Source organism: Coregonus clupeaformis, chromosome 12, assembly GCF_020615455.1.
Source record: "Coregonus clupeaformis isolate EN_2021a chromosome 12, ASM2061545v1, whole genome shotgun sequence".
Lineage (NCBI taxonomy): Eukaryota > Metazoa > Chordata > Actinopteri > Salmoniformes > Salmonidae > Coregonus > Coregonus clupeaformis.
Window position 1 is genome coordinate 42,731,046 of NC_059203.1, and position 25,318 is coordinate 42,756,363.

The following is a 25,318-nucleotide window of genomic DNA, read 5'->3' on the forward strand; positions in this document are numbered from 1 at the left end:
TTGTCACATGCGCCGAATAAAACAGGTGTAGACCTTACAGTGAAATGCTTACTAACGAGCCCTTAACCAACAATGCAGTTCAAGAAATAGAGTTAAGAAAATATTTACTAAATAAACGAAAGTAAAAAATGTAATACAAAGTAACACAATAAAATAACAATAACGAGGCTATATACAGGGGGTACCGGTACCGAGTCAATGTGTGGGGGTACAGGTTAGTCGAGGTAATTTGTACATGTAGGTAGGAGTAAAGTGACTATTCATAGATAATAAACAGCAAGTAGCAGCAGTGTAAAAACAAAGGGGGGTATCAATGCAAATAGTCCGAGTGGCCATTTGATTAATTGTTCAGCAGTCTTATGGCTTGGGGGTAGAAGCTGTTAAGGAGTCTTTTGGACCTAGACTTGGCGCTCAGGTACTGCTTGCCGTGTGGTAGCAGAGAGAACAGCCTATGACTTGGGTGACTGGAGTCTTTGACCATTTTTTGGGCCTTCCTCTGACACTGCCTAGTATATAGGTCCTGGATGGCAGGAAGCTTGGCCCCAGTGATGTACTGGGCTGTACGCACTACCCTCTGTAGCACCTTAGGGTCGGATGCAGAGTAGTTGCCATACGAGGCGGTGATGTAACCGGTCAGGATGCTCTCAATGGTGCAGCTGTATAACTTTTTGAGGATCTGGGGACCCATGCCAAATCTTTTCATTCTTCTGAGGGGGAAAAGGTGTTGTCGTGCCCTTTTCACAACTGTCTTGGTGTGTTTGGACCATGATAGTTTCTTGGTGATGTGGACACCAAGGAACTTGAAACTCTCAACCTGCTCCACTACAGGCCCGTCGATGTGATAGGGGGTGTATTCGGCCCTCCTTTTCCTGTAGTCCACGATCAGTTCCTTTGTCTTGCTCACGTTGAGGGAGAGGTTGTTGTCCTGGCACCACACTGCCAGGTCTCTGACCTCCTCCCTATAGGCTGTCTCATTGTTGTCGGTGATCAGGCCTACCTCTGTTGTGTTGTCAGCAAACTTAATGATGGTGTTGGAGTCGTGCCTGGCCACGCAGTCGTGGGTGAACAGGGAGTACAGGAGGGGACTAAGCACACACCCCTGAGGGGCCCCCGTGTTGAGGATCAGCGTGGCAGATGTGTTGTTGCCTAACGTTACCACCTGGGGGCGGCCGTTCAGGAAGTCCAGGATCCAGTTGCAGAGGGAGGTGTTTAGTCCCAGGGTCCTTAGCTTAGTGATGAGCTTTGTGGGCACTATGCTGTTGAACGCTGCGCTGTAGTCAATGAACAGCATTCTCACATAGGTGTTCCTTTTGTCCAGGTGGGAAAGGGCAGTGTGGAGTGCGATTGAGATTGCGTCATCTGTGGATCTGTTGGGGCGGTATGCGATTTGGAGTGGGTCTAGGGTTTCCGTGATGATGGTGTTGATGTGAGCCATGACCAAATGATAGAGGCCTCTAGTGGCTAAAAGGCCAGAGCATTCAAAATGTAACAAGTACTTTTTGGTGTCAGGGAAAATGTATGGGAGTAAAGGTACATACTTTCTGTAGGAATGTAGTGGAGTAAAAGTAAAAGTTGTCAAAAATAGAAATAGTAAGTTAAAGTACAGATACCCCAAAAAACTACTTTAGTAGTTTACACCACTGGAATGAAGCAAATAAATTCTGGGGTATTAATTGAAGTTTTACGGTATTCTGTTTTAATGCACAAAGGAACCTCTATCTGATAATATGGCCCTTTGACGTGTGCTGTTTGGTGCTGTGTGGCCTCTTTCTTCTAGCTGGTTACAGTAGTATGCCTACCGGAATGCATGTTCTGTTGAAACCAAATACGAAACGACATGGGCGGAAGAGCACGGTTAGAGGGAGGGGCTACAATTGGCCAACGCATTTTCCCCACCCATTTAAAAAGACATGGGCATGCGCACTTTCATAGAAGTCGGACTTAAATCTTTTGCACAACTGTTTCTTTCTTCATACTGCCCGTATCACCTCGCCGGCGTTTTCCTCCAATAGGTTTCACACATTGTTTTTAACAGATCAAGAATTGGAAATGAGTGGGGATTATTCTCACAATGTTAGCCAGGTAACAGTTGGAATATTTAGCACTGTCAGCTTTGTAGGACATTAAACTCGCTTGCTGTTGTATTTGCCTCAGCTACACTAACTTGGCTAGCTAACGTTAGCTAGCTAATCGACTGAATATAATTGGCTGCAATAAATGTGACAGTAATAGTTACGTGTTGTCATACTTTTAATCGTGTGGTGTGATTTTCAGAGTGAAATGTAGTCAACGTTATATGTCCACACAATTGTAAACTAACTTTAGCTAGCTAAGGCACACTGTGCGTTAGCTTGCTAGGCTAGCTAATTGCTGTTGAAAGCCATTTAAGACCAGTCACTGGCCAGCCATCAGGGTTGCTAGATAGCTAACGTTACGCTAGGTAGCTGTTGTTAGACAGAAAGTTCAAAGTGAAATATCTAGCTAGCAAGCCATCAACTGAGATACCTAACCAATTTTTGTTTTAAAATTTGCAGATCGACTCCAGCTCTCGGGTCAATGGTAAGTGTAATGTGTCAAACTGAAATGTCACAATGATTTTTCTCCTTCGAATTCTGACCTGTCCGCAGACTCGGCACAGTTAGCTAGCGATCCGTTATACATTTTAATATGTGATCTTGCCTGTATGTACTTTGACTATTGCAAAATGAATGGCCTCTTGAGGACATTAAAGTTTTCTGACTCTATTTACTAGCTCGTTAGCATGTGCTAGTTCGCTAGCCAGACAGATAGTTTAGCAAAGGACAGAAATGGCGTCCAGAGACTAAGTCCTCAGCCTCACTCACAAGCGCCTATTGTTCAAATGGATGGCTCTTTAATAGTTTTTAGACATTTTATAATCTCGATCTGAGCACAGATTCATAAAGAACTGGATGTGTTTTATTGGTATGTCAAATTAGATTTTGTTGTTGGCCTTCTTAAAATGCCACATTCCGGGTCTGAAAGTAAGGGTTTGGGGGTTGAGGACTTAGTCTCTGCGCCATTTTCTTTTTTCTGTCTAGCGTTCTGACTGTAGAAAACAAAGCTGAAGTGCAGATGGCGGTGATATGGAGGCGAAACACGCAGGAGCGTTTGGATCAGACATGATTCACAGTGCTGAAAGGAGGACAATCATCCGTGATAGCCCAATTTAGCTTAAACAGCATTCTGGTACAGTCTTATCCGAATTTATTATGGATAGCTACTGTTCATAAAAAGGTACATTAGCTAGTTGTAAACCAATGAAGTGAGGTATTTAAGGAACACCCTGCCAGACTTCTTGTACAAGTTATTGTGGCAATACATATGTTACTACCACATGTCAGTTGGATATTTTTTAAATGACTGAATTCATTGATTTGATAGCTTTGTTGCCATGGCCTGACCCACATGGCTACTGAGGTCTACCTAAAACAAGTAAAAACCCAGCAGTGGTATTTAACAAGTATGAATGACATTTTTGAGGTTTCACAAGCTACGCGCTTCCCCTTGCTGCTAAATAAACATTGTTTTTCTGAAAGATTCTCTACCTGAACAATATCAAACAAGTCATGTCAATTCAGGAGAATGTGTTTACTTCTCACATGACAATGTATTTCCTATGGACAAGAAGGACTCCACTTCTAGGCCTTGGGACAGCATGGTTGGCTGCCTCAACATCCGACAGCTTTTGACAGACTAATCATCTTTCCTGATGAGTCTTGTGTGGATCAGTTTCTAATTTCAGATAGGGGGTGGGTTTTTGACATGCTAAGAAGCCATCGCTCTTAATTCGGATATGAAGTTGTTAGAACAGTGCATTGACCCCATTTTCTAATGTGGCACATCTCAGAACTACCTTTCCTGGTCTCAGAAAAATGCCCTGCTCGCAACTATTTTGAAATGGGGGGCCTTTTTATTACAGTACCCTATAGTTGGTTCTCACCATCTTGTAGTGGCTCCTCGTATAGTAGCGTAGGCTATCCATATTGTAGCGTTGGTCAGAACAGCCTATGTCAAGGCGCACAAGACCTGCTACCTTGATAAAACATGGAATACAGGGGTCCAATGGAGACTCGGGGTGTTAAGAGTTTTCCCTGTATACAGTGCATTCAGAAAATATTCAGACCACCTCCCTTTTTCCACATTTTCTTACGTTACAGCCTTATTCTAAAATTGATTAAAATATTTGTTTCCCTCATCAATCTACACACAATACCCCATAATGACAAAGTGAAAACAGGTTTTTAGAAATTTTAGCAAATATATAACAAAATAAACATACCATATTTGCGTAAGTATTCAGACCCTTTGCTATGAGACTCGAAATTGAGCTCAGGTGCATCCTGTTTCCATTGATCATCCATAAAAAGTTTATAACTTGGAATCCACCTGTGGTAAATTCAATTGCTTGGACATGATTTGGGAAGGGACACGCCTGTCTATATAAGGTTCTACAGTTGACAGTGCATGTCAGAGCAAAAACCAAGCCATGAGGTCGAAGGAATTGTCCATAGAGCTCAGAGACAGGATTGTGTCGAGTCACAGATCTGGGGAAGGGTACTAAAAAATGTATGCAGCATTGAAGGTCTCCAAGAACATAGTGGCCTCCATCATTCTTAAATGGAGAAGTTTGGAACCACCCAGACTCTTCCGAGAGCTTGCCTCCTGGCCAAACTGAGCAATCAGGGGAGAAAGGCCTTGGTCAGGGAGGTGACCAAGAACCCGATGGTCACTCTGACAGAGCTCCAGAGTAACTCTGTGGAGATGGGAGAACCTTCCAGAAGGACAACCATCTCTGCAGGACTCCACCAATCAGGCCTTTATGGTAGTGGCCAGACGGAAGCCACTCCTCAGTAAAAGGCACATGACAGCCCGCTTATTGTTTGCCAAAAGGCACGTAAAGGACTGACCATGAAACCTGGCACTATCCCTACAGTGAAGCATGGTAGTGGCAGCATCATGCTGTGGATGTTTTTCAGCGGCAGGGATTGGGAGACTAGTCCGGATCGAGGTAAAGACGAATGGAGCAAAGAAAGAGATCCTTGATGAAAACCTGCTCCAGAGCGCTCAGGACCTCAGACTGGGGCGAAGGTTCACCTTCCAACAGGACAACGACCCTAAGCACACAGCCAAGACAACGCTGGAGTGGCTTCGGGACAAGTCTCTGAATGTCCTTGAGTGGCCCAGCCAGAGCCCAGACTTGAACCCAATCTAACATCTCTGGGGAGACCTGAAAATAGCTGTGCAGTGATGCTTTCCATCCAACCTGACAGAGCTTGAGAGGATCTGCAGGGAAGAATGGGAGAAACTCCCCAAATACAGGTGTGCCAAGCTTGTAGCATCATACCCGAGAAGACTCAGGGCTGTAATCGCTGCCAAAGGTGCTTCAACAAAGTACTGAGTAAAGGATCTGAATACTTATGTAAATGTGATATTTCAGTTTTTTATTTTTAATACATTTGCAAACATTTCTAAACCTGTCTTTGCTTTGTCATTATGTGGTATTGTGTGTAGATTAAATCAATTTTAGAATAAGGCTGTAACGTAACAAAATGTGGAAAAAGTCAAGGGGTTTAGTTACTTTCCGAATGCACTGTACAAGAAGACCTACTTATTCCTTGATTTGCGCTGATATATTGGATTTAAGATCTACATGAAAAGCTATAATGATGTACCCTCAACCTATTACAATGTATTTGTAAACATCAGTGCACGTTCTGCAAGTGCTTGCCCCAATACTATGATAGAATTTGTTGAAATGTGATTATTTCATAGCTAGTAAGACCTATAGCCTACATCCCTACTACAATCCCTAACTAATAGTTATTTTGGCCTCAGTAGAATCAAACTTTAATCTTGCATCTGTATCCTACTTGGTTGTAAATACAATATTTTTTTTATTTTTTATTTTTTTTATTTCACCTTTATTTAACCAGGTAAGCCAGTTGAGAACAGGTTCTCATTTACAACTGCGACCTGGCCAAGACAAAGCAAAGTAGTGCAACAAAAACAACACAGAGTTACATATGGGGTAAAAAAAAAAAAAAAAAAAAGTCAGAAATACAACAGAAAATATATATACAGTGTGTGCAAATGTAGCAAGTTATGGAGGTAAGGCAATAAATAGGCTATAGTGCAGAATAATTACAATAGTATTAACACTGGAATGCTAGATGTGCAAGAGATTATGTGCAAATAGAGATACTGGGGTGCAAAAGAGCAAATTAAATAACAATATAGGGATGAGGTAGTTGGGTGGGCTAATTTCAGATGGGCTGTGTACAGGTGCAGTGATCGGTAAGGTGCTCTGACAACTGATGCTTAAAGTTATTGAGGGAGATAAGAGTCTCCAGCTTCAGAGATTTTTGCAATTCGTTCCAGTCATTGGCAGCAGAGAACTGGAAGGAATGGCGGCCAAAGGAGGTGTTGGCTTTGGGAATGACCAGTGAGATATACCTGCTGGAGCGCAGACTACGGGTGGGTGCTGCTATGGTGACCAATGAGCTAAGATAAGGCGGGGATTTGCCTAGCAGTGATTTATAGATGGCCTGGAGCCAGTGGGTTTGACGACGAACATGTAGTGAGGACCAGCCAACAAGAGCGTACAGGTCACAGTGGTGGGTAGTGTATGGGGCTTTGGAGACAAAACGGATGGCACTGTGATAGACTACATCCAATTTGCTGAGTAGAGTGTTGGAGGCTATTTTGTAAATTACATCGCCGAAGTCAAGGATCGGTAGGATAGTCAGTTTTACGAGGGCATGTTTGGCAGCATGAGTGAAGGAGGCTTTGTTGCGAAATAGGAAGCCGATTCTAGATTTAACTTTGGATTGGAGATTCTTTATGTGAGTCTGGAAGTTGAGTTTACAGTCTAACCAGACACCTAGATATTTGTAGTTGTCCACATACTCTAGGTCAGACCCGTCGAGAGTGGTGATTCTAGTCGGGTGGGCGGGTGCTAGCAGCGTTCGATTGAAAAGCATGCATTTAGTTTTACTAGTGTTTAAGAGCAGTTGAAGGCTACTGAAGGATTGTTGTATGGCATTGAAGCTCGTTTGGAGGTTTGTTAACACAGTGTCCAATGAAGGGCCAGATGTATACAAAATGGTGTCGTCTGCGTAGAGGTGGATCTGAGAGTCACCAGCAGCAAGAGCGACATCATTGATATACACGGAGAAAAGTGTCGGCCCAAGAATTGAACCCTGTGGCACCCCCATAGAGACTGCCATAGGTCCAGACAACAGGCCCTCCGATTTGACACACTGAACTCTATCTGAGAAGTAGTTGGTGAACCAGGCGAGGCAGTCATTTGAGAAACCAAGGCTATTTAGTCTGCCAATAAGAATGCGGTGGTTGACAGAGTCGAAAGCCTTGGCCAGGTCGATGAAGACGGCTGCACAGTACTGTCTATTATCAATCGCGGTTATAATATCGTTTAGGACCATGAGCGTGGCTGAAGTGCACCCGTGACCAGCTCGGAAACCGGATTGCATAGCGGAGAAGGTACGGTGGTATTCGAAATGGTCGATGATCTGTTTATTAACTTGGCTTTCGAATACTTTCGAAAGGCAGGGCAGGATGGATATAGGTCTGTAGCAGTTTGGATCTAGAGTGTCACCCCCTTTGAAGAGGGGGATGACCGCGGCAGCTTTCCAATCTCTGGGGATCTCAGACGTTATGAAAGAGAGGTTGAACAGACTAGTAATAGGGGTTGCGACAATTTCGGCGGCTAGTTTTAGGAAGAAAGGGTCCAGATTGTCTAGCCCAGCTGATTTGTAGGGGTCCAGATTTTGCAGCGCTTTCAAAACATCAGCTGTCTGAATTTGTGTGAAGGAGAAGCGGGGGGGGCATGGGCAAGTTGCAGCAGAGGGTGCAGAGTTGGTGGCCGGGTTAGTGGTAGCCAGATGGAAAGCATGGCCAGCTGTAGCAAAATGCTTGTTGAAATTCTCGATTATTGTAGATTTATCGGTGGTGATAGTGTTAATATTATTCTCATGATCTGACAATCAGCAATCTGTTTAGTTTTTTGGTGTCTGAACCAGTAGCTTGCTGTGGGGCATAGCACCTTGTTACTGAGTCACTTATTTTTAAGCCTCACCTTTCAAAACATGCCTTGATGGCAATGCATGATAGTAATTTTAACGAATTAAGTTTATTTGGCTGTCAACTCTTGTTTGACTCTGAAGTGCTTGTGTTGTATGTGTCAACTAGAGAGAAGATTGGAAATCATTGAGCTACTGTTGCTTCTTGTAGGAGTTTGGTTGAATGAAGATGGACTAGGCCTGTTAACTTGTCTTGCTCCCCCTTTTCTTTCATGTTGATACTGTGTTCCAGTCAACATGTACCTTAGTTGTGAATGGGCACTAGGAGGAGCTGTCTTACCATGTAAGGCACGTCCTCTCCCACGTTGTCTGTGGCACAAATTCATAACTTCATCTGAACATCTGCCCACAGTACTCCCAATCCTTAGTCTGACCTGAATTTGTCAACTTTATTTGTGAAGGGTGTTCTATTGACAGTGTTTGATCTGTCATGAACAAAGGCCCCAAAATGCAAATGTGCCTCAAGTTGACTGGATAAGATGGCCCTGTTCTATATGCTACCACTACAAACACAATCCGACAGGCAGTATTCAGATTCACACCCAGGTGTTGGATGAGTGCTCTGGCCTGAGCTTAGAGCGCTTATCTAGTCATTCAGACTTTACAACATTGTAGAATCTTCCCATGTCTTTTTATGCACGTGCATATTTATGTTGCATATTTATTTTCTCACACTGCCTGTTTTTAGTTTTTTAATTAATCGTTTTAGTTTTCACCATGGGAATCTTGTCTGAACTTGTTTAGAGTGGTGTTGTTCCTGGTTCGGTAGATGTTGTCTTTTGTTCTTAGTATTGGCCTTTTTCACCTGCCAAGTTTAAGGAAGGTGGATATTTTTAACGAATGTTTCCTATTCCTTTGGCAATAGAGCTCGCCAGCTTGTAGTCCTAAAACCCGGAAATGAGTTACCTCTGGTTCGATCAGCCATTCCTATGGGGAAAATGAATGAGGGAAGAATATGGTTTGGGATAAACCCTGAAAAATAAGGTCTGAGGTTAACACGGGCTTGGGAGATCTTATACATTTTGTTCTGAGATATTAGTCAGTTAAAATGACCTTTATAAATTATGAAGCCTTTGTGCTTTTTTTTATTACACAAATGCTTCAAAATTCACACAGTGACAGTTGAAGATTCTCAAAGAACAAAACTAATAAGATCTCCTAAGCCTTTGCGGCTTTTATCCAAAAACTCCATTTATTTACCCATATGCTTTGCCAATGAACAATGGCGGAGTTGGTGCCTACAGAAAGACTCCATTACTGTTGCGCTCTATGGTCATCATTATGCCATTACTATTGCGCTCTATGGTCATCATTATGCCATTACTATTGCGCTCTATGGTCATCATTATGCCATTACTATTGCGCTCTATGGTCATCATTATGCCATTACTATTGCGCTCTATGGTCATCATTATGCCATTACTATTGCGCTCTATGGTCATCATTATGGCTACCACTACCCCGGCCACCAGCTCTGCACCCTCCGCTGCAACTTGCCCATGCCCCCCCCGCTTCTCCTTCACACAAATTCAGACAGCTGATGTTCTGAAAGAGCTGCAAAATCTGGACCCCTACAAATCATCTGGGCTAGACAATCTGGACCCTTTCTTTCTAAAACTAGCCTCCGAAATTGTCGCAATCCCTATTACTAGCCTGTTCAACCTCTCTTTCGTAACGTCTGAGATCCCCAGCGATTGGAAAGCTGCTGCGGTCATCCCCCTCTTCAAAGGGGGTGACACTCTAGATCCAAACTGTTAAAGACCTATATCCATCCTGCCCTGCCTTTCGAAAGTATTTGAAAGCCAAGTTAACAAACAGATCACCGACCATTTCGAATCCCACCGTACCTTCTCCGCTATGCAATCCGGTTTCCGAGCTGGTCATGGGTGCACTTCAGCCACGCTCAAGGTCCTAAACGATATTATAAACGCAATCGATAATAGACCGTACTGTGCAGCCGTCTTCATCAACCTGGCCAAGGCTTTCGACTCTGTCAACCACCGCATTCTTATTGGCAGACTAAATAGCCTTGGTTTCTGAAATGACTGCCTCGCCTGGTTCACCAACTACTTCTCAGAGTTCAATGTGTCAAATCGGAGGGCCTGTTGTCTGGACCTATGGCAGTCTCTATGGGGGTGCCACAGGGTTCAATTCTTGGGCCGACTCTTTTCTCCGTGTATATCTATGATGTCGCTCTTGCTGCTAGTGACTCTCAGATCCACCTCTACGCAGACGACACCATTTTGTATACATCTGGCCCTTCATTGGACACTGTGTTAACAAACCTCCAAACGAGCTTCAATGCCATACAACACTCCTTCAGTAGCCTCCAACTGCTCTTAAACACTAGTAAAACTAAATGCATGCTCTTCAATCGAACGCTGCTGGCACCCGCCCACCCGACTAGAATCACTACTCTCGACGTGTCTGACCTAGAGTATGTGGACAACTACAAATACCTAGGTGTCTGGTTAGACTGTAAACTCTCCTTCCAGACTCACATTAAGAATCTCCAATCCAAAGTTAAATCTAGAATCGGCTTCCTATTTCACAACAAAGCCTCCTTCACTCATGCTGCCAAACATGCCCTCGTAAAACGGACTATCCTACCGATCCTTGACTTCGGCGATGTCATTTACAAAATAGCCTCCAACACTCTACTCAGTAAATTGGATGTACCGTAATTTTCGGAGTATAAGCCGCACCTTTTTTCCCCATTTTTCGACCCTGCGGCTTATATAACGGTGCGGCTAATCTATGGATTTTTACAGCTAACGGCCACTAGAAGACCTCCTAAATCTATGGATTTTACAGGTTACAGTCCACCAACTTTAACTCTATGGGCTCTATGACCGGTCCGCGCCCCCCACCTTTAAGCGGCGGGCTCCAGCAGGAAAAGCTGGAGGCCGGAAAAGAGTGAGACAGGTAGCGCGCAAAAGTAAAAGTGGAACCGAGAGTGGTACGAGAGACAGAACGAGAGCAAGACAGACAGACATTACGAGAGCGAGACAGTTTGTCTCTTTCCCGACAATCCCCTCTGTGCACGAACCCTTACATATGGTAATTAAACATTAAAAAACCTGCGGCTTATAGTCCAGTGCGGCTTATATATGTACACATCATTCAATATCATTCAATTTAGCTGCTGCAGCTTATACTCCGGTGCGCCTTATAGTGCGGAAAATACGGTAGTCTATCACAGTGCCATCCGTTTTGTCTCCAAAGCCCCATATACTACCCACCACTGTGACCTGTACGCTCTTGTTGGCTGGTCCTCACTACATATTCGTCGCCAAACCCACTGGCTCCAGGCCATCTATAAATCACTGCTAGGCAAATCCCCGCCTTATCTTAGCTCATTGGTCACCATAGCAACACCCACCCGTAGTATGCGCTCCAGCAGGTATATCTCACTGGTCATCCCCAAAGCCAACACCTCCTTTGGCCGCCATTCCTTCCAGTTCTCTGCTGCCAATGACTGGAACGAATTGCAAAAATCTCTGAAGCTGGAGACACTTATCTCCCTCACTAACTTTAAGCATCAGTTGTCAGAGCACCTTACCGATCACTGCACCTGTACACAGCCCATCTGAAATTAGCCCACCCAACTACCTCATCCCTATATTGTTATTTATCTTTGCTCATTTGCACCCCAGTATCTCTATTTGCACATCATCTCTTGCACATCTATCATTCCAGTGTTAATACTATTTGTAATTATTTTGCACTATAGCCTATTTATTGCCTTACCTCCATAACTTGCTACATTTGCACACACTGTATATATATTTTCTGTTGTATTTTTGACTTTATGTTTTGTTTTACCCCATATGTAACTCTGTTTTTATCGCACTGCTTTGCTTTATCTTGGCCAGGTCGCAGTTGTAAATGAGAACTTGTTCTCAACTGGCTTACCCGGTTAAATAAAGGTGAAATAAAATAAAAAAATTATGCCATTACTATTGCGCTCTATGGTCATCATTATTTAGCCATTTTTATTTCTCGTTTTAATAACTTTCTCCTTTTGCAGATTCTCACAAGCATAAAGATAAGTACAAGGATAAAGAACACAAACACAAGGACCACAAGAAGGACAAGGAGCGTGAGAAATCAAAATATGGCAACAGGTATGAGTCTCCACTCTTAAGCAGGGTTACATAGGTAAATGGGGCTGTCTAGCAATGGAAGGGGAAACCTAGTGCGCCACTGGGGCAGTAATTGACACATTTACTTTTACGAGCTCTTTAATGTTGGTGTTTGTATGGTCATGTGTCTGAAAAGCAGGTTGTGCATGAATGGGCATAGGGCAAGAGTCACTGTTTTTGTTGCTTTAGGAAATCCTCAAACATATTCTCTAGTTAGTTGATTTCCCTATTGGTATGTTCGTGCTGGTAACTGATCCTGATGTAATGTTTTTGTAATCTGTCAAATTCCAGTGACCATAAGGACTTCTCGGAAAAGAAGCACAGAGAAAAGGAAAAGGAGAGAATTAAGCACAAAGATGGCAGCACAGACAGACACAAGGAAAAAGACAAGAGGAAGGAGGTGAGGGCCCTAATTGTCCAATAGAGATGGATGCATTGCTGCCATTTTGGTTTAGACATGCCAATCAGTTTGTCAAATTTTGGTCCAGTCTCGTCTTCAGTGAAAACCTGTGTTTATAGCTCTTAACAATATGCATGTTTTTAACTATTCCTTGTCATCTTGTAGATCAAGCCAAAGAAGGAAAAAGAGAATGGCTTTGCCAGGTACGTTTTTAGTTTTATGTATTGTACATTTCACATTTGTGCTGCATACAATTGCTGGTTACATATCTGATTTCAAATGCACAATGAATCTAAATGTTCGATTTCTATCACCAGCCCTCCTCTCATTAAGTCTGAGCCGGACAATGATGACGTCTACCACTCTCCCAAGTCCTTGAAGAGAGAGCGTGACCATGATGAGTAAGTAGATCTGGACTGACCTCTGTCAACTGGCCCATTTATTCCTCAGTCTTTGGCCCTGTTACATTTGTACAATGAAGATTGTTAGCTTTAGTTGCCATGTGTAGACCAACCCCATCTGGTTTGTCCGAATTGTGTTTGGAAATCTAATGTTTGTTGGCTTTGCAAGAACTTCCCAGCTTCCTTTTGGTATAGCTATGGCGTAGAGAAGACCAAGATAGTTGTTGAATCTACCATTGCATTCAGGCCTCCTTTTATAAGGTGTTTTTGTTTTTTCAGAACTGAATTCAAGCCCAAAAAAATAAAAATTGAAAATGACAGAGTGGACAAGAAGGCAAAGAAGAGGAAACAAGATGATGAGGTAGGGGCATCTTTAGATTCATATTGGGTCTATTTCAATGATCCCTTGAGAGAAAGGAGACTCATGCGTTTCTTCTGTTTGTTTCTTGTAAAGGACATCAAGCCCAAAAAGACACAAAAAAACAAGAAAGGGGAAGTTGCTGACGGGAAAAAGAAAGCAAAGAAGGAGCCTGAGGAGAAGTGGAAATGGTAAGTTTTATACTTGCCCTCCAGCTGTGTTGCTACACAGAGTTGCCGTGAAGGCACACTGCCTGAGTGGCTCTTTGTTATGGAATTCTTGTTATGGTGATGGTTAAAATATGGATGTTCTGTGTATCTTTGTTGGACAAAGTAATTTGTTTGTGCATCAATAATTTCCTTCTCATCAATCCATGTTGTTGTACCCTGTTGGACTACAGGTGGGAAGAGGAGAGGGCAACAGACGGTTCCAAATGGAGGTTTCTGGAACATAAAGGCCCAGTCATGGCAGCACCTTATGAACCTCTTCCCAGCAATGTCAGATTTTTCTATGATGGTAAGATTAATACTCAAGTGCTGCTAATTTTTTCTATCTATGTGTGTAAGTTGCTCAGTGGAAATGGTGGGATTGGCTGATTTAACAAGTCGGTTGGAATCTTTCTGTAGGGAAGCAGATGAAGCTCAGCCCAGAGGCTGAGGAGGTGGCCACCTTCTTTGCCAAAATGCTGGACCATGAGTACACTACCAAGGACGCCTTCCGGAAAAACTTCTTCAAAGACTGGAGAAAGGTAGGGAATGTTCAAGGCTGTATACTTAGGGTTTGCAATTTTTTTATTTTATTTTAGGGGCTAGATCAGCTTTAATATTGCAGATTGTAACTTCCATCAATGTAATCGTCTGCATCACTTCCAATCCCCCATGTTTTTTTCTCATATATATATATCTATATATATCCTTTTTAAAAATAGGGTTTTTAATTTAATTGCTTAAAATTCTCTCCTATATATTTTTTTTATGTTACAGTAATTCCATACACACGATCCATGACTTGTCTAACTTTGTCCCCTCTCCTACAGGAAATGACCTCAGAGGAGAAGTCTAAGATCACAGACCTGAAGAAGTGTAACTTCAATGAGATGGGGGAATACTTCAAGGCACAGTCTGAGGCCAGAAAGGCCATGACTAAAGATGATAAACTGGTGAGCTAGAACAATACTTTGTGCTTTTATTTTATATCCCCCCCAGTAGAGAATGGTAATACCTGGTATCTTCAGGCTGATCCTGGGTGCTAACAACTGTACCCAGATTTAACTGGTTTGACTCTGGTTCTCTGCTTATTGTAGAAAATCAAAGTGGAGAACGAGCGCCTCCTCCAAGAGTATGGCTTCTGCATCATGGATAACCACAAGGAGCGCATCGCTAACTTTCGCATTGAGCCCCCGGGTCTGTTCCGTGGCCGAGGAGACCACCCCAAGATGGGCATGCTGAAGCGCCGCATCCGCCCTGAGGACATCATTGTCAACTGCAGCAAGTGAGTGAGGGGTTCCTGGTTGCAGGTGGCAATATGAACATAATGAAAGAAAATGTAATGTTTTCTACAAGTACTTTGCCCTTTTCTTGATTACATTGACCCATGACCTGCTTGTTTGGACCAGATTTGTATATCTGAAGACTTTGTCTGTCTCTTCCACAGGGGCTCCAAGCACCCCAAGCCTCCCCCTGGCACCAAATGGAAGGAGGTGCGTCATGACAACAAGGTGACCTGGCTGGTGTCGTGGACAGAGAACATCCAAGGCGCTATCAAGTACATCATGCTGAACCCCAGCTCCAGAATCAAGGTAGGTTGACTAGTAGGGGCATCTTCATTATGGCTCATAGTGGATGCAGTGATATTGGGGAGGGGGGAGAGGGGTCTTTTAGTCACTTTTAATGAACTCTCACTTGAGATGCCAATGGCCAGGGCTCAAAACTGAGACCAAAACACTTGCATTTGCAACTAGGGATGTGACAAATGGAAACATTTTATTAATGTTTAACCCTTTAGACTCCAATAGAATTCAAAAATGCTGCTGTAGATTACTGAGAATGTTCAAGATGAAGCTCATTTTCTCACACATTTCAAACAAACAGACATGGCTCAAAAGCAAAGAACAAATGACAATTACAAGTGAACTTACTTTTAAAGAGTACAACCTCTTCTTTAATATGACACCACATTCATGTCAATAGGAATAACACTCATTTAGTCTTCCATTGTGTAAAGACACTCACTATCAAAAACGATTAACACTCAACAACAAACCCTACAGCATTTCAATTGTAGTACATTTGACTAAATTACTCACTCAAAATGTGTAATATATTATACTTATAAATATTATTTACATATAAATACAATTATCGAATGTGAGCAGAGGACAATATTCAGAAAGTATTTCAAAACCCCCACAAATTAGGCTATTTGATTGACAACGATTCTTACTTTAGTGTTTGCATTTAGCCTACAACATGTCATGGAACTTCTGGAAGCACGGCCACATCCTGCAAAGTGGCACAGAACACATAAGAGCACCCAAAGGAGGTTTCTACACATCTCCCAATCTTTGGCCTGCGTCCACTCCGGATGCACACCACACACCCTTTCTTGCGCCCTTCAAACTTCACCTGCTTTCAAATGAGTTACAACTCGGTCCACACGACCTGGTGCCACACTCTTGGCTCCCCTCTTCCTGCCACTGTAGCCATATCACAAAGTGAATGCACAAAGCTGCATTTTGAATGTCTTCAGGGACCAGCGCCTGCGGTTTCTGGGAAGGGGCCTTTGCAGGATCCCCCACACAATGTACGCATTTATGATGGCAATGTTGAGCATCCCCCAAAACACATACTCCCACCATTTTTTTTTGTGCCTGTGTGTCCTACATTGTCATAGCTCCTCAGTTGGTCAAGATGGTCAACCCCGCCCATTTTCTTGGTGTAACCCATTACACAACAACTCCAAAGCCACTGTCACTTAAGGCGCAGGCTGTGTGGTACAAGGGTGAATGGTGAGACTTGGGGCAGACACACTTGTGTGCGTGTGTGCTCTCCCTCTGCTTTCTCTTCTCCCTTTGCTTTGTACTCTCCCTCTGCTTCATCCTCTTCCTCTCCATGTTCCTCTCCTCTTCCTCGCTCCACGTCTCTATCCCTCCAATCATCTCTAACTCTTCCTCCCTGCCTGCCGTTTGCTGCTGAGCCCTGACTCTCCACATCACTTCCCTCACTTTCACTGACCTAGAGGAACAGAGTAACAGAGGGAGAGGAGCAACAAATAGGATAATTGTGGTCAGGAACATAATCTCTCCCTTGTCACACGATCTCTCTTCCTTCCTCTTTTTCTCAACCATACACATTCTCTCTTCCTAATAAGGGGTTTCCATAATAAATGGTGATAGTTACATGCCTCTCTCTCTCTTGCGCGCGCACACACACCAACTCTTGCCTGACAGACTAACTACAGAGTTCGCCAATGTTAGCTGATTAGTTACGAAGCTGGGACAGTTTCCTAATTAATTGCATCGGTAGAAACTGGACAAAACAAGTAACTTGTTAGTTGGCTATGTAAACAAATGACGAACTCAACATATGAGCGCCACTGCGCATACGTCTACTACCCTAACATGACAGCTAAGCTGTCAAATAATAGGAAAACGAGGCAAAGTATAGCCTATGAATATCTGCACCTAGCAAACATGACAAATCATAACCTAAGCCCAACAGATAAAAACGAATGACAAGCCTTCATTTTGGTGGTGAGTTAGCTGGTTGTCTGTATGGCTCGCTAGTGAAAGTGACAGATGAAGTTGATGCTTTGTGAGCGCAGCCCTATTTACCGCTACACAGCTTTTCTTGCCTGACAGACTAGCTAGTTAAACAACCAACTAGTTAGCTGACTATATACAGCTAAACGCTGCAACAATTTCCATGAGAAAGAGGGAACTCATTCTAGCTCCACCGCTGATGTGCTCGCCTGTACCAACCAAGTTATCATGACATGACTTCCTAATCTGAGAGCTATTCCCCAAGTTTCACTCCATCAAACATCGATAACACCAAACATATCTGCGGTTTACTTATTTTAGTCACCTCGACATCATCGCTTTTCAAAGTGCAAGGACGTGTTCGAATCCGTATCACCAACCAACATAAATACAGCCTCTTTCACAGTGAAAAGTAGTGTCCGTTTCGGCGCCGTCATTTTGCGTAATGAAGTTAAAAGAAACCTTAGTCAAATGACAGTATACCCTGTTTCTGGTTGGACGACAACCACGCGAATACGACAGCAGGTTGTTAGCAAGTTAATTTTGCAATATTGACACATATCTTTGTTAGAAAAACAAGGCCGTTCGCGGCCGCTATAGTAATTTAAAGAAAGGCCATCGACAGCCGCTATGGGTTCTAAAGGGTTATTAAACTGCCCCACGGAAATCTAATGGCATAATTTTAAAAAATCCCCATACAATTCTGTCAGTTTAAGATAGAGATTTCTTTGCATTGGATGCGTCCGTCCACCCCATCCGCCTATGTCGCACATCTGCGGTGAAAGAGCTGGAGTGGTGTTTGTCAGACCATGAGACATCCCGAAAATCGGTCTTCTCACAAACTCGTCTGTAGCTTCCGAACAGTTTGGCCTACAAACTATTATGACCCCCTCTATGGAAAGATGACTCTCGTGATGGTGTTCTCTGTTTTTACTCGTCTGAAGTCGGTACAGCCGATCTGACAACTTCTGTATGTAGCGTCCTAACAGTTTGGGCTACACAATAACATGACCCCTCTGTGGAAAGGTGAAACTCTCACGGACACGTACATGTCGGTTGCTTTGCTCTAGGACGCACAGGCATCACAAGACTCGTCTGAAGGTCCCCTGGTACCAGTTAAAACAATTAATGGAAGTGTATATATGGGGACTGTTTAGTGCCGAAATTTTTTATTTTATTTTTACAAATGTTTCCTTCATCATTTTATCTCTGATGGGGGACCTACACTTCAGAACAAACTTCCTTTAGATTTTTTTGGGGGGGACTATCTGTTCCATGTAGTGAATGTTATTCAATGCGTTTGTATGGGCTAATAGCAGTAAGGCCAAACACATTTTCATCAAATAAGGTTTTTATATAAAAAAATATACTTCAAGGGGTCTTAAAATTCTAAATCAAATAGCAAAATGATCCTTGGTATGACCTTCTTAAAACAATTCCATATAGCTTAGTAGAACCTTAGTAGGCCTCCCGAGTGGCGCAGTGGTCTAAGGCAGTGCTAGCTGTGCCACTAGAGATCCTGGTTCGAATCCAGGCTCTGTCGTAGCCGGCCGTGACCGGGAGACCGGGCGGCGCACAATTGGCCCAGCATCGTCCAGGGTAGGGGAGGGAATGGCCGGCAGGGATGTAGCTCAGTTGGTAGAGCATGGCGTTTGCAACGCCAGGGTTGTGGGTTTGATTCCCACGGGGGGCCAGTATAAAAAATAATGTATGCACTCACTAGCTGTAAGTCGCTCTGGATAAGAGCGTCTGCTAAATGACGTAAACGTTACAGGGCTGCCAGCAACGGTTTGGGTCTCACGGTGCGTCCCTAATCAGATGGTTAAGCATTAAACCTCTACCATTACTGTATCTCAATTCCACCTCGCAAAGTTTGCATTTCCTTCTCATTTAACTTCTCAAAGTATTGCCATACAGGACTTTTCTGCTGTCGCTTCCCTTTCTCTGCCATTTTTCCAACGTTAAAGACGATGACGTAGTTAGTCTACTCCTTGCAAGTCGACTCCAATTTCTGAGTGTCGAGAGTCTGGAGAGGTGCATTCTAATAAGCACAACCATATGACCGTTGCGCCAAATGCAATTGCGGGAAAGACCGTTTTCAAAGCAACTACTGTTATAGTTAGAGAGGATAGTCACAGCTTTCTGTGAGCGTATATTATTTATTTCTCACCTCTCAATATTGAGTTCATGGCACCACTTTACATTAGGAGTAGGCAATGTAGTGTATAGTTCTGGTGTGCCCGCGGAGTGCGCCATTTGCAGTGAATAGGCCTACAACAACTAGCCTGTATAGGCCTAGCGCTGGGATGTTTTTGTAGGACATTGCATTTACTGATTTAATCAAATTTTATTTATAAAACCCTTTTTACATCAGCAGATGTCACAAAGTGCTATACGGAAACCCAGCCTAAAACCCCAAACAGCAAGCAATGCAATGTAGAAGCACCGTGGCTAGGAAAAGCTCCCTAGAAAGGCAGAAACCTAGAGAGGAACCAGGCTCTGAGGGGTGGCCAGTCCCCTTCTGGCTGTGCCGGGTGGAGATTATAAGAGTACATGGCCATTAAGGCCAGATTTTTCTCCAAGATGTTCAAACGTTCATAGATGACCAGCAGCGTCAAATAATAATCACGGTGGTTGTAGAAGTTCAACAGGTTGGTACATCAGGAGTAAATGTCACTTGGCTTTTCATAGCCGGGCATTTAGAGGTTGAATAGCAGGTGCGGTAGAGGGAGAGAGTTGAAAACAGCAGGTCTGGAACAAAGTAGCACGTCCTTTGAACAGGTCAGGGTTCCATAGCTGCAGGCAGAAGAGTGGAAACTGGAGCAGCAGCATGACCAGGTGGACTGGGGACAGCAAGGAGTCATCAGGCCAGGTAGTCCTGAGGCATGGTCCTAGGGCTGAGGTCCTCCGGGATGGGAGGGAGAGAGATGAATCTGTCTAGCAACAATTCTGTATATATTTCATTGTTGTGCCTCGTCTCTTCCCCCTGAGTGCTGTAATGGTGGTTTGTGTTGGTCCGCAGGGAGAAAAGGACTGGCAGAAGTATGAGACGGCCCGAAATCTGAAGAAGTGTGTGGAACGGCTGAGGAACCAGTACCGTGAGGACTGGAAGTCCAAGGAGATGAGAATCCGACAGAGAGCCGTGGCACTCTACTTCATCGACAAGGTTAGACTGCTGCTCTTCACTCTCTCTCTCACACACACACACTTCCAAGTTTGGTTGTAACATGTTCCCTGTGGTGCTGTGCCCCAGCTGGCTCTGAGAGCAGGTAACGAGAAGGAGGAAGGGGAGTCGGCGGACACAGTGGGCTGCTGCTCCCTCAGGGTGGAACACATCAACCTGTACCCCGAGAAGGATGGCCAGGAGTTCGTGGTGGAGTTTGACTTCCTGGGTAAAGACTCCATCCGCTACTACAACAAAGTCCCAGTGGAGAAGAGGGTAAGGACATCAAGAATTTACATTTGGTTCATAACATTCTCTGTCCATTTACACTGTAGTTGAACTACAATGGTTTCCAGATTCCTCTCATTTCAGAGAATGCTTGCTCCCTGTTATTCTTACGAGTTGTAAATATACTGTCCTCCTTAGGTATTCAAGAACCTGCAGCTGTTCATGGAGAACAAGCAGCCGGAGGACGACCTCTTTGACCGGCTCAATGTAAGAACAAAACAAGACTTTTGTGAGGAAGGACTTTCAATTCGCATTACTTGTGAATTGCAGTGTATTAGAAAATGCTCTAAGACACACGTGGGAATTGGATGTTGTCTCGTAATTCTGCCCCTCTTGCCATCAGTCATATTTTCTCATGGTGGCATTCTCTCCATCCTCTCATCTCTCTAGACCTCCATTCTGAACAAGCACCTTCAGGAGCTGATGGACGGCCTGACGGCTAAAGTGTTCCGTACCTACAACGCCTCCATCACCCTGCAGCAGCAGCTGAAGGAGCTCACCAGCCGTAAGTCGCCACGGCCATGAGCCCACCCGGGGCAGAGGGTCTGAGAATGCACAACCTGCCCAAAACATATTTTGGGATTGGTATGACCAGAGGTGGGACCTGGGAGGTGCTGCATGGAAGACATAAGGGCTCCAGAATGTTGGAGATATGTGTGCAGCTGGTGACTTGTCGTACGGTGTACAGTTTATAGCAACAGTTGTAACAATGTCCATTTTCTCCTCTACTTGTAGCTGATGAGAACCTTCCAGCCAAGATCCTGTCGTACAACAGAGCCAACAGAGCCGTGGCCATCCTGTGTAACCATCAGAGAGCCCCACCCAAGACCTTTGAGAAGTCTATGCAGAACCTCCAGACTAAAGTGAGTCACGGGGAGGAGACACGGCCAGTCTAACGGCGCTTTGCGGATGGGACAAAAAGGAAACTAAAGACTATTGCTTTTGTTTAGGATTTATTAGTGATTTTGTTTTTAGATGTGTTTGTCAGCTGGACGCATACTCTTCCCTTGGTTCTTTTGGGAATACTTGGCCTCTGTAATATCTTTATAGCCACATAATAAGAATCCAGCTATACATGGCCTTAGTTTCAAGATTATTAACGTTGATAATATTTCCATCAGATTGATGCAAAGAAGGACCAGCTCTCAGACGCAAAGGGAGACGTGAAAAGCGCCAAGGCTGACCTCAAAGTACGGAGAGACGAGAAGTCCAGAAAGTAAGTATGAAGATATGATTTGCCTCAGGCATCCACTGGTACTTTTGTGCTGGGATGTAGAAGTAGCCATTCCCTCCCTTGCTCCCCCAGAGCTGTGGAGACCAAGAAGAAGGCTGTGGAGAGGCTAGAAGAGCAGCTGATGAAGCTAGAGGTGCAGGCGACAGACCGCGAGGAGAACAAGCAGATCGCTCTAGGCACCTCCAAACTCAACTACTTGGACCCACGCATCTCTGTGGCCTGGTGAGACACGACCGCAAACCTGTTGACAAACATGCACAACGTCTTGCACCCGGCATTGCTCGTCCCTTGGCCCACACACACGGTTCTTCTAGTAAATGTGACGCATGTGGCTGTGTCTTTGAATAGTTAAAAGTAGATAGTGAGTTGAGGGGTTTGGTGTTGAGTGCGTAAACTCCTGGAGTGTTGATCGTTCTAATATCTTTCCCCTTCTGCCATCTCCTTCCTAGGTGTAAGAAGTGGGGCATCCCTATCGAGAAGATCTACAACAAAACTCAGCGTGAAAAGTTTGCCTGGGCTATCGACATGGCAGATGACGACTATGAATTTTAAATCCCGTTTGCGGTTTTAATTTTGCAATTTTTTTATTTTATTTGACTGGATACTTGTTTTTATCTTAACCGATTACACCCGATGGCCAGCCTGACAAGAAAATAGGGGAATGAGTGTGCACTCAACAATCATGGTAAGGAAGGAAGGAAGGAAGGACAGAGCAGGGGTCAGGGTGTATTACAGATGAGCTGGCGGGAGGGGGGACGAGGTGGGTTAGTCTGAAGGTCTGAGGTCAGATTCGATGGCTGAACTATACCCACACCCAAAGGTGAAACGGTAATCCCAATGATTGGATGAGAACCAGTGGATGAGCTTTTTTGCCTTTTGTCCCTCTTCGTCTTCAGCCACACGCACGACCTGAAGACGTCTGAACTTTGAACTCTGGGGTCCTATAGCTACTGTATTCAACAAAAAACGACTGCTTTTGTGTATTTAATTTTTTTGTTCACTTGGTCTGTATTTTTAGCCCTCCCATATATTAATGGATTCTGTATTTTAATAGAAGAAAAAGGTTAAATCAAATGAATTCCTTATGTACACCCATGCGCCTTTTGAGAAAATGAAATGTGAGCTCTAGGTATGAGAGTTGTGAGGGGGAAAAGACCATGAAAGTGTTTGGTGAGTGTGATGTTTTAAACTGGACTATGTCGATTGTGTACCATGAACAAGAATGCTTTGACAAGCAAGGGGGGAAATGCTAAACCCATGTCAATATTTACCTAAGCAGGCAGAATGTGAATCATTTGTTTTACGGTATATATCAGGGACTTATTTTCAATGTAAATGTGAACCAATTTTATTTTTCTCCCCTTGCATTGACAGCATTCTGACTCTTTCTGCATAGCCCTGTCTCTCTCTGGTTTTAATTTAATAATTTCTGATTGTTTCCGAGAAGGGGGGGAAAAAACTCCCTTATCAGTTACTTGAAAGAAACGACTGTATTTTAATGTATTTTAAATTCATGGAAAATGTTTTTTTTATTTTTTTGAAGGGTGTGAGGGATATCAACTTTGCCAAAAACAATGTTACAATTTAGGCAGTCATTTTATGTGTGTTAAAGATTGACGACAAAGAACGTTAACAGGAGTTTCAATGTGAATTATCCATGAATTTTATTCCACTCATGTCTGAGGAAAGTTGGTGTTTGTAGCAGTAAACTCCCTCTTCTGGCATAGCCTCAATCACGTTTTAGGTTTTATGCTCATTGTAGGTTTAAAATTAATAAAACCACTCAACTCCACACACTGGGTCTATTTTGTGTTATTGTGGCGTATTATTATTATTGTGGCCTTGCACCAAAGGGATTTTTTTTTGTGTCAAACTTCCTTGACTAAAGTTGGATCCGTCACTAGTATGTTCACCCTGCTGACAGTCAATTTTCAACATACATTTCTCAATTAGGTGTACTGTGGTAATGTTTCAAGAGGCTTCCTGTGTTCCCAGAACCCAGTGTAATAACAAGCTGTCAGTCTACCCTGAGAACAGGAGGCCCCAGGAAGCACCCCACTGCCTGTTGATTTTGGACAAGTCGCTATAGGAGGGATCAGGCAGGGTTTGGCACAGGCCTGGCTCTCATGTTTGGACTTCTTTAACGCCATGGATCTCTTTATCAACCCTCAACATTTTTTTATGAAAAGATGAAGCTTGCAAATTGAGCCTCTGACAGACTGCTGTGTGCAGAGTGACCATGACCATATTGTGAGACCAGTTAAGTGCAGATGTCAAGCACAGTAAGAAATATTTTGTATAGCATAACATGAGTGCAGGTGTCCAAGATGGTCAATTTCTGCTTGAGAGATTGCTTCCTAGCAGGGATCTATTCAACATGAGCAGTAACTGTGGCTGACTGGACTGATAATGAATTTGTAAATCCTTTGTGGCCATTCTGATGCATACTGTTCTTTTGAATTATTCAATAAATGTCACCAGTAAGGCAAACATCTGCAGATATAAGGATTGTGTTATAAGATAAAGGTATCTAAATGTGTCAATCTTTAAACGCACTATTATGCATTCTTTCATATCCCTAGCCTTGAGAATGGAAAATCTTTCAAAGGACAGGTGAAATGCCATATCAAGAGTAGCTAGTGATTATCATTAGATCAAGCATTTCATATTGACATAGACATACACAAGCATTTTTGTACGTGTGGCTCTGATTACAACTTGCCAATACAGTACGCTGGAAAGAATGATTATAGACAAATCTGCCATCGAAGCAAGAGCTCAGTTTCTAACACCAATTTATTTTTCTTGTAGGGCGTTGGCATGTAGTTTTTAACTTTGAGAAAGTGTATCAACTGTCCTCTACCAGTAGATGACACTGTTTAAAAGGAAAACCTGCCAATTCTGCACGTTCGCCAATTCTTACTTCAACACAATTGATCTAGATTAATTAATACGCTACTACAAATATTCAATGATATCTTTAATTCAATCCCACTTCTGACACCAGTGTAATGAAACAGGCAGGGAGTGCGGCTCGAACCCTCAACCTTCTGGCCCGTAGCCCTGCATGCTCGAGTGGCAGTCGATATCCGTGCTTATAAACACGGTGTCGCTACAAACATGTCATGTTCTATAACCATTCTACAGGTGTGATAGCATTTCATGTGCCAGTAAAAACAAGTAAACCGTCTTCCTCAGTGAATATTTATTCTGGAAAGATTCAGAAGTGTAGAAAGGATGATACAACAGTGCTTTATGATCAAACTATTTCATAAAAGTTAAAGTGATCATAACACCGTAAGTCCAGATTTATTTTCATCTTTATTTTTCAAACCAAAATAAAATGGTAACATTCAACACAAGTGCATACACTGCTGGTAGGAGATCACCTCCAATTTCACTTTGGATGGTATAGCACCGTTCTTAGCTATTTAGCAGCTTATCAGAGA

The 25,318-nt window shown here is 43.4% G+C and overlaps 1 protein-coding gene across 1 annotated transcript; it reads left to right on the forward strand.

The window, feature by feature from the left end:
- Window positions 1–1,925: 1,925 nt before the first annotated feature.
- On the forward strand, window positions 1,926–23,661 carry LOC121578246 (DNA topoisomerase 1). The gene is made up of 21 exons (XM_041892460.2): window positions 1,926–2,082; window positions 2,535–2,559; window positions 12,151–12,247; window positions 12,557–12,665; window positions 12,831–12,868; window positions 12,983–13,066; window positions 13,346–13,427; window positions 13,521–13,615; window positions 13,825–13,940; window positions 14,051–14,172; window positions 14,461–14,583; window positions 14,728–14,915; window positions 15,078–15,222; window positions 20,207–20,350; window positions 20,438–20,623; window positions 20,774–20,842; window positions 21,026–21,140; window positions 21,371–21,498; window positions 21,757–21,851; window positions 21,942–22,091; window positions 22,319–23,661. Exons 1-21 carry the CDS (start codon window positions 2,050–2,052, stop codon window positions 22,419–22,421), a joined length of 2,247 nt encoding a protein of 748 aa, XP_041748394.1. The 5' UTR covers window positions 1,926–2,049; the 3' UTR covers window positions 22,422–23,661.
- Window positions 23,662–25,318: the final 1,657 nt, after the last annotated feature.

Bases quoted from the DNA above. Each gene is read 5' to 3' on its own strand.
- LOC121578246 (XM_041892460.2), top strand. From the start codon at position 2,050: ATGAGTGGGGATTATTCTCACAATGTTAGCCAG. The intron at 14,173-14,460 runs GTAGGGAATGTT...CCTCTCCTACAG, and splicing joins TCTTCAAAGACTGGAGAAAG to GAAATGACCTCAGAGGAGAA. The intron at 21,499-21,756 runs GTGAGTCACGGG...TATTTCCATCAG, and splicing joins TGCAGAACCTCCAGACTAAA to ATTGATGCAAAGAAGGACCA.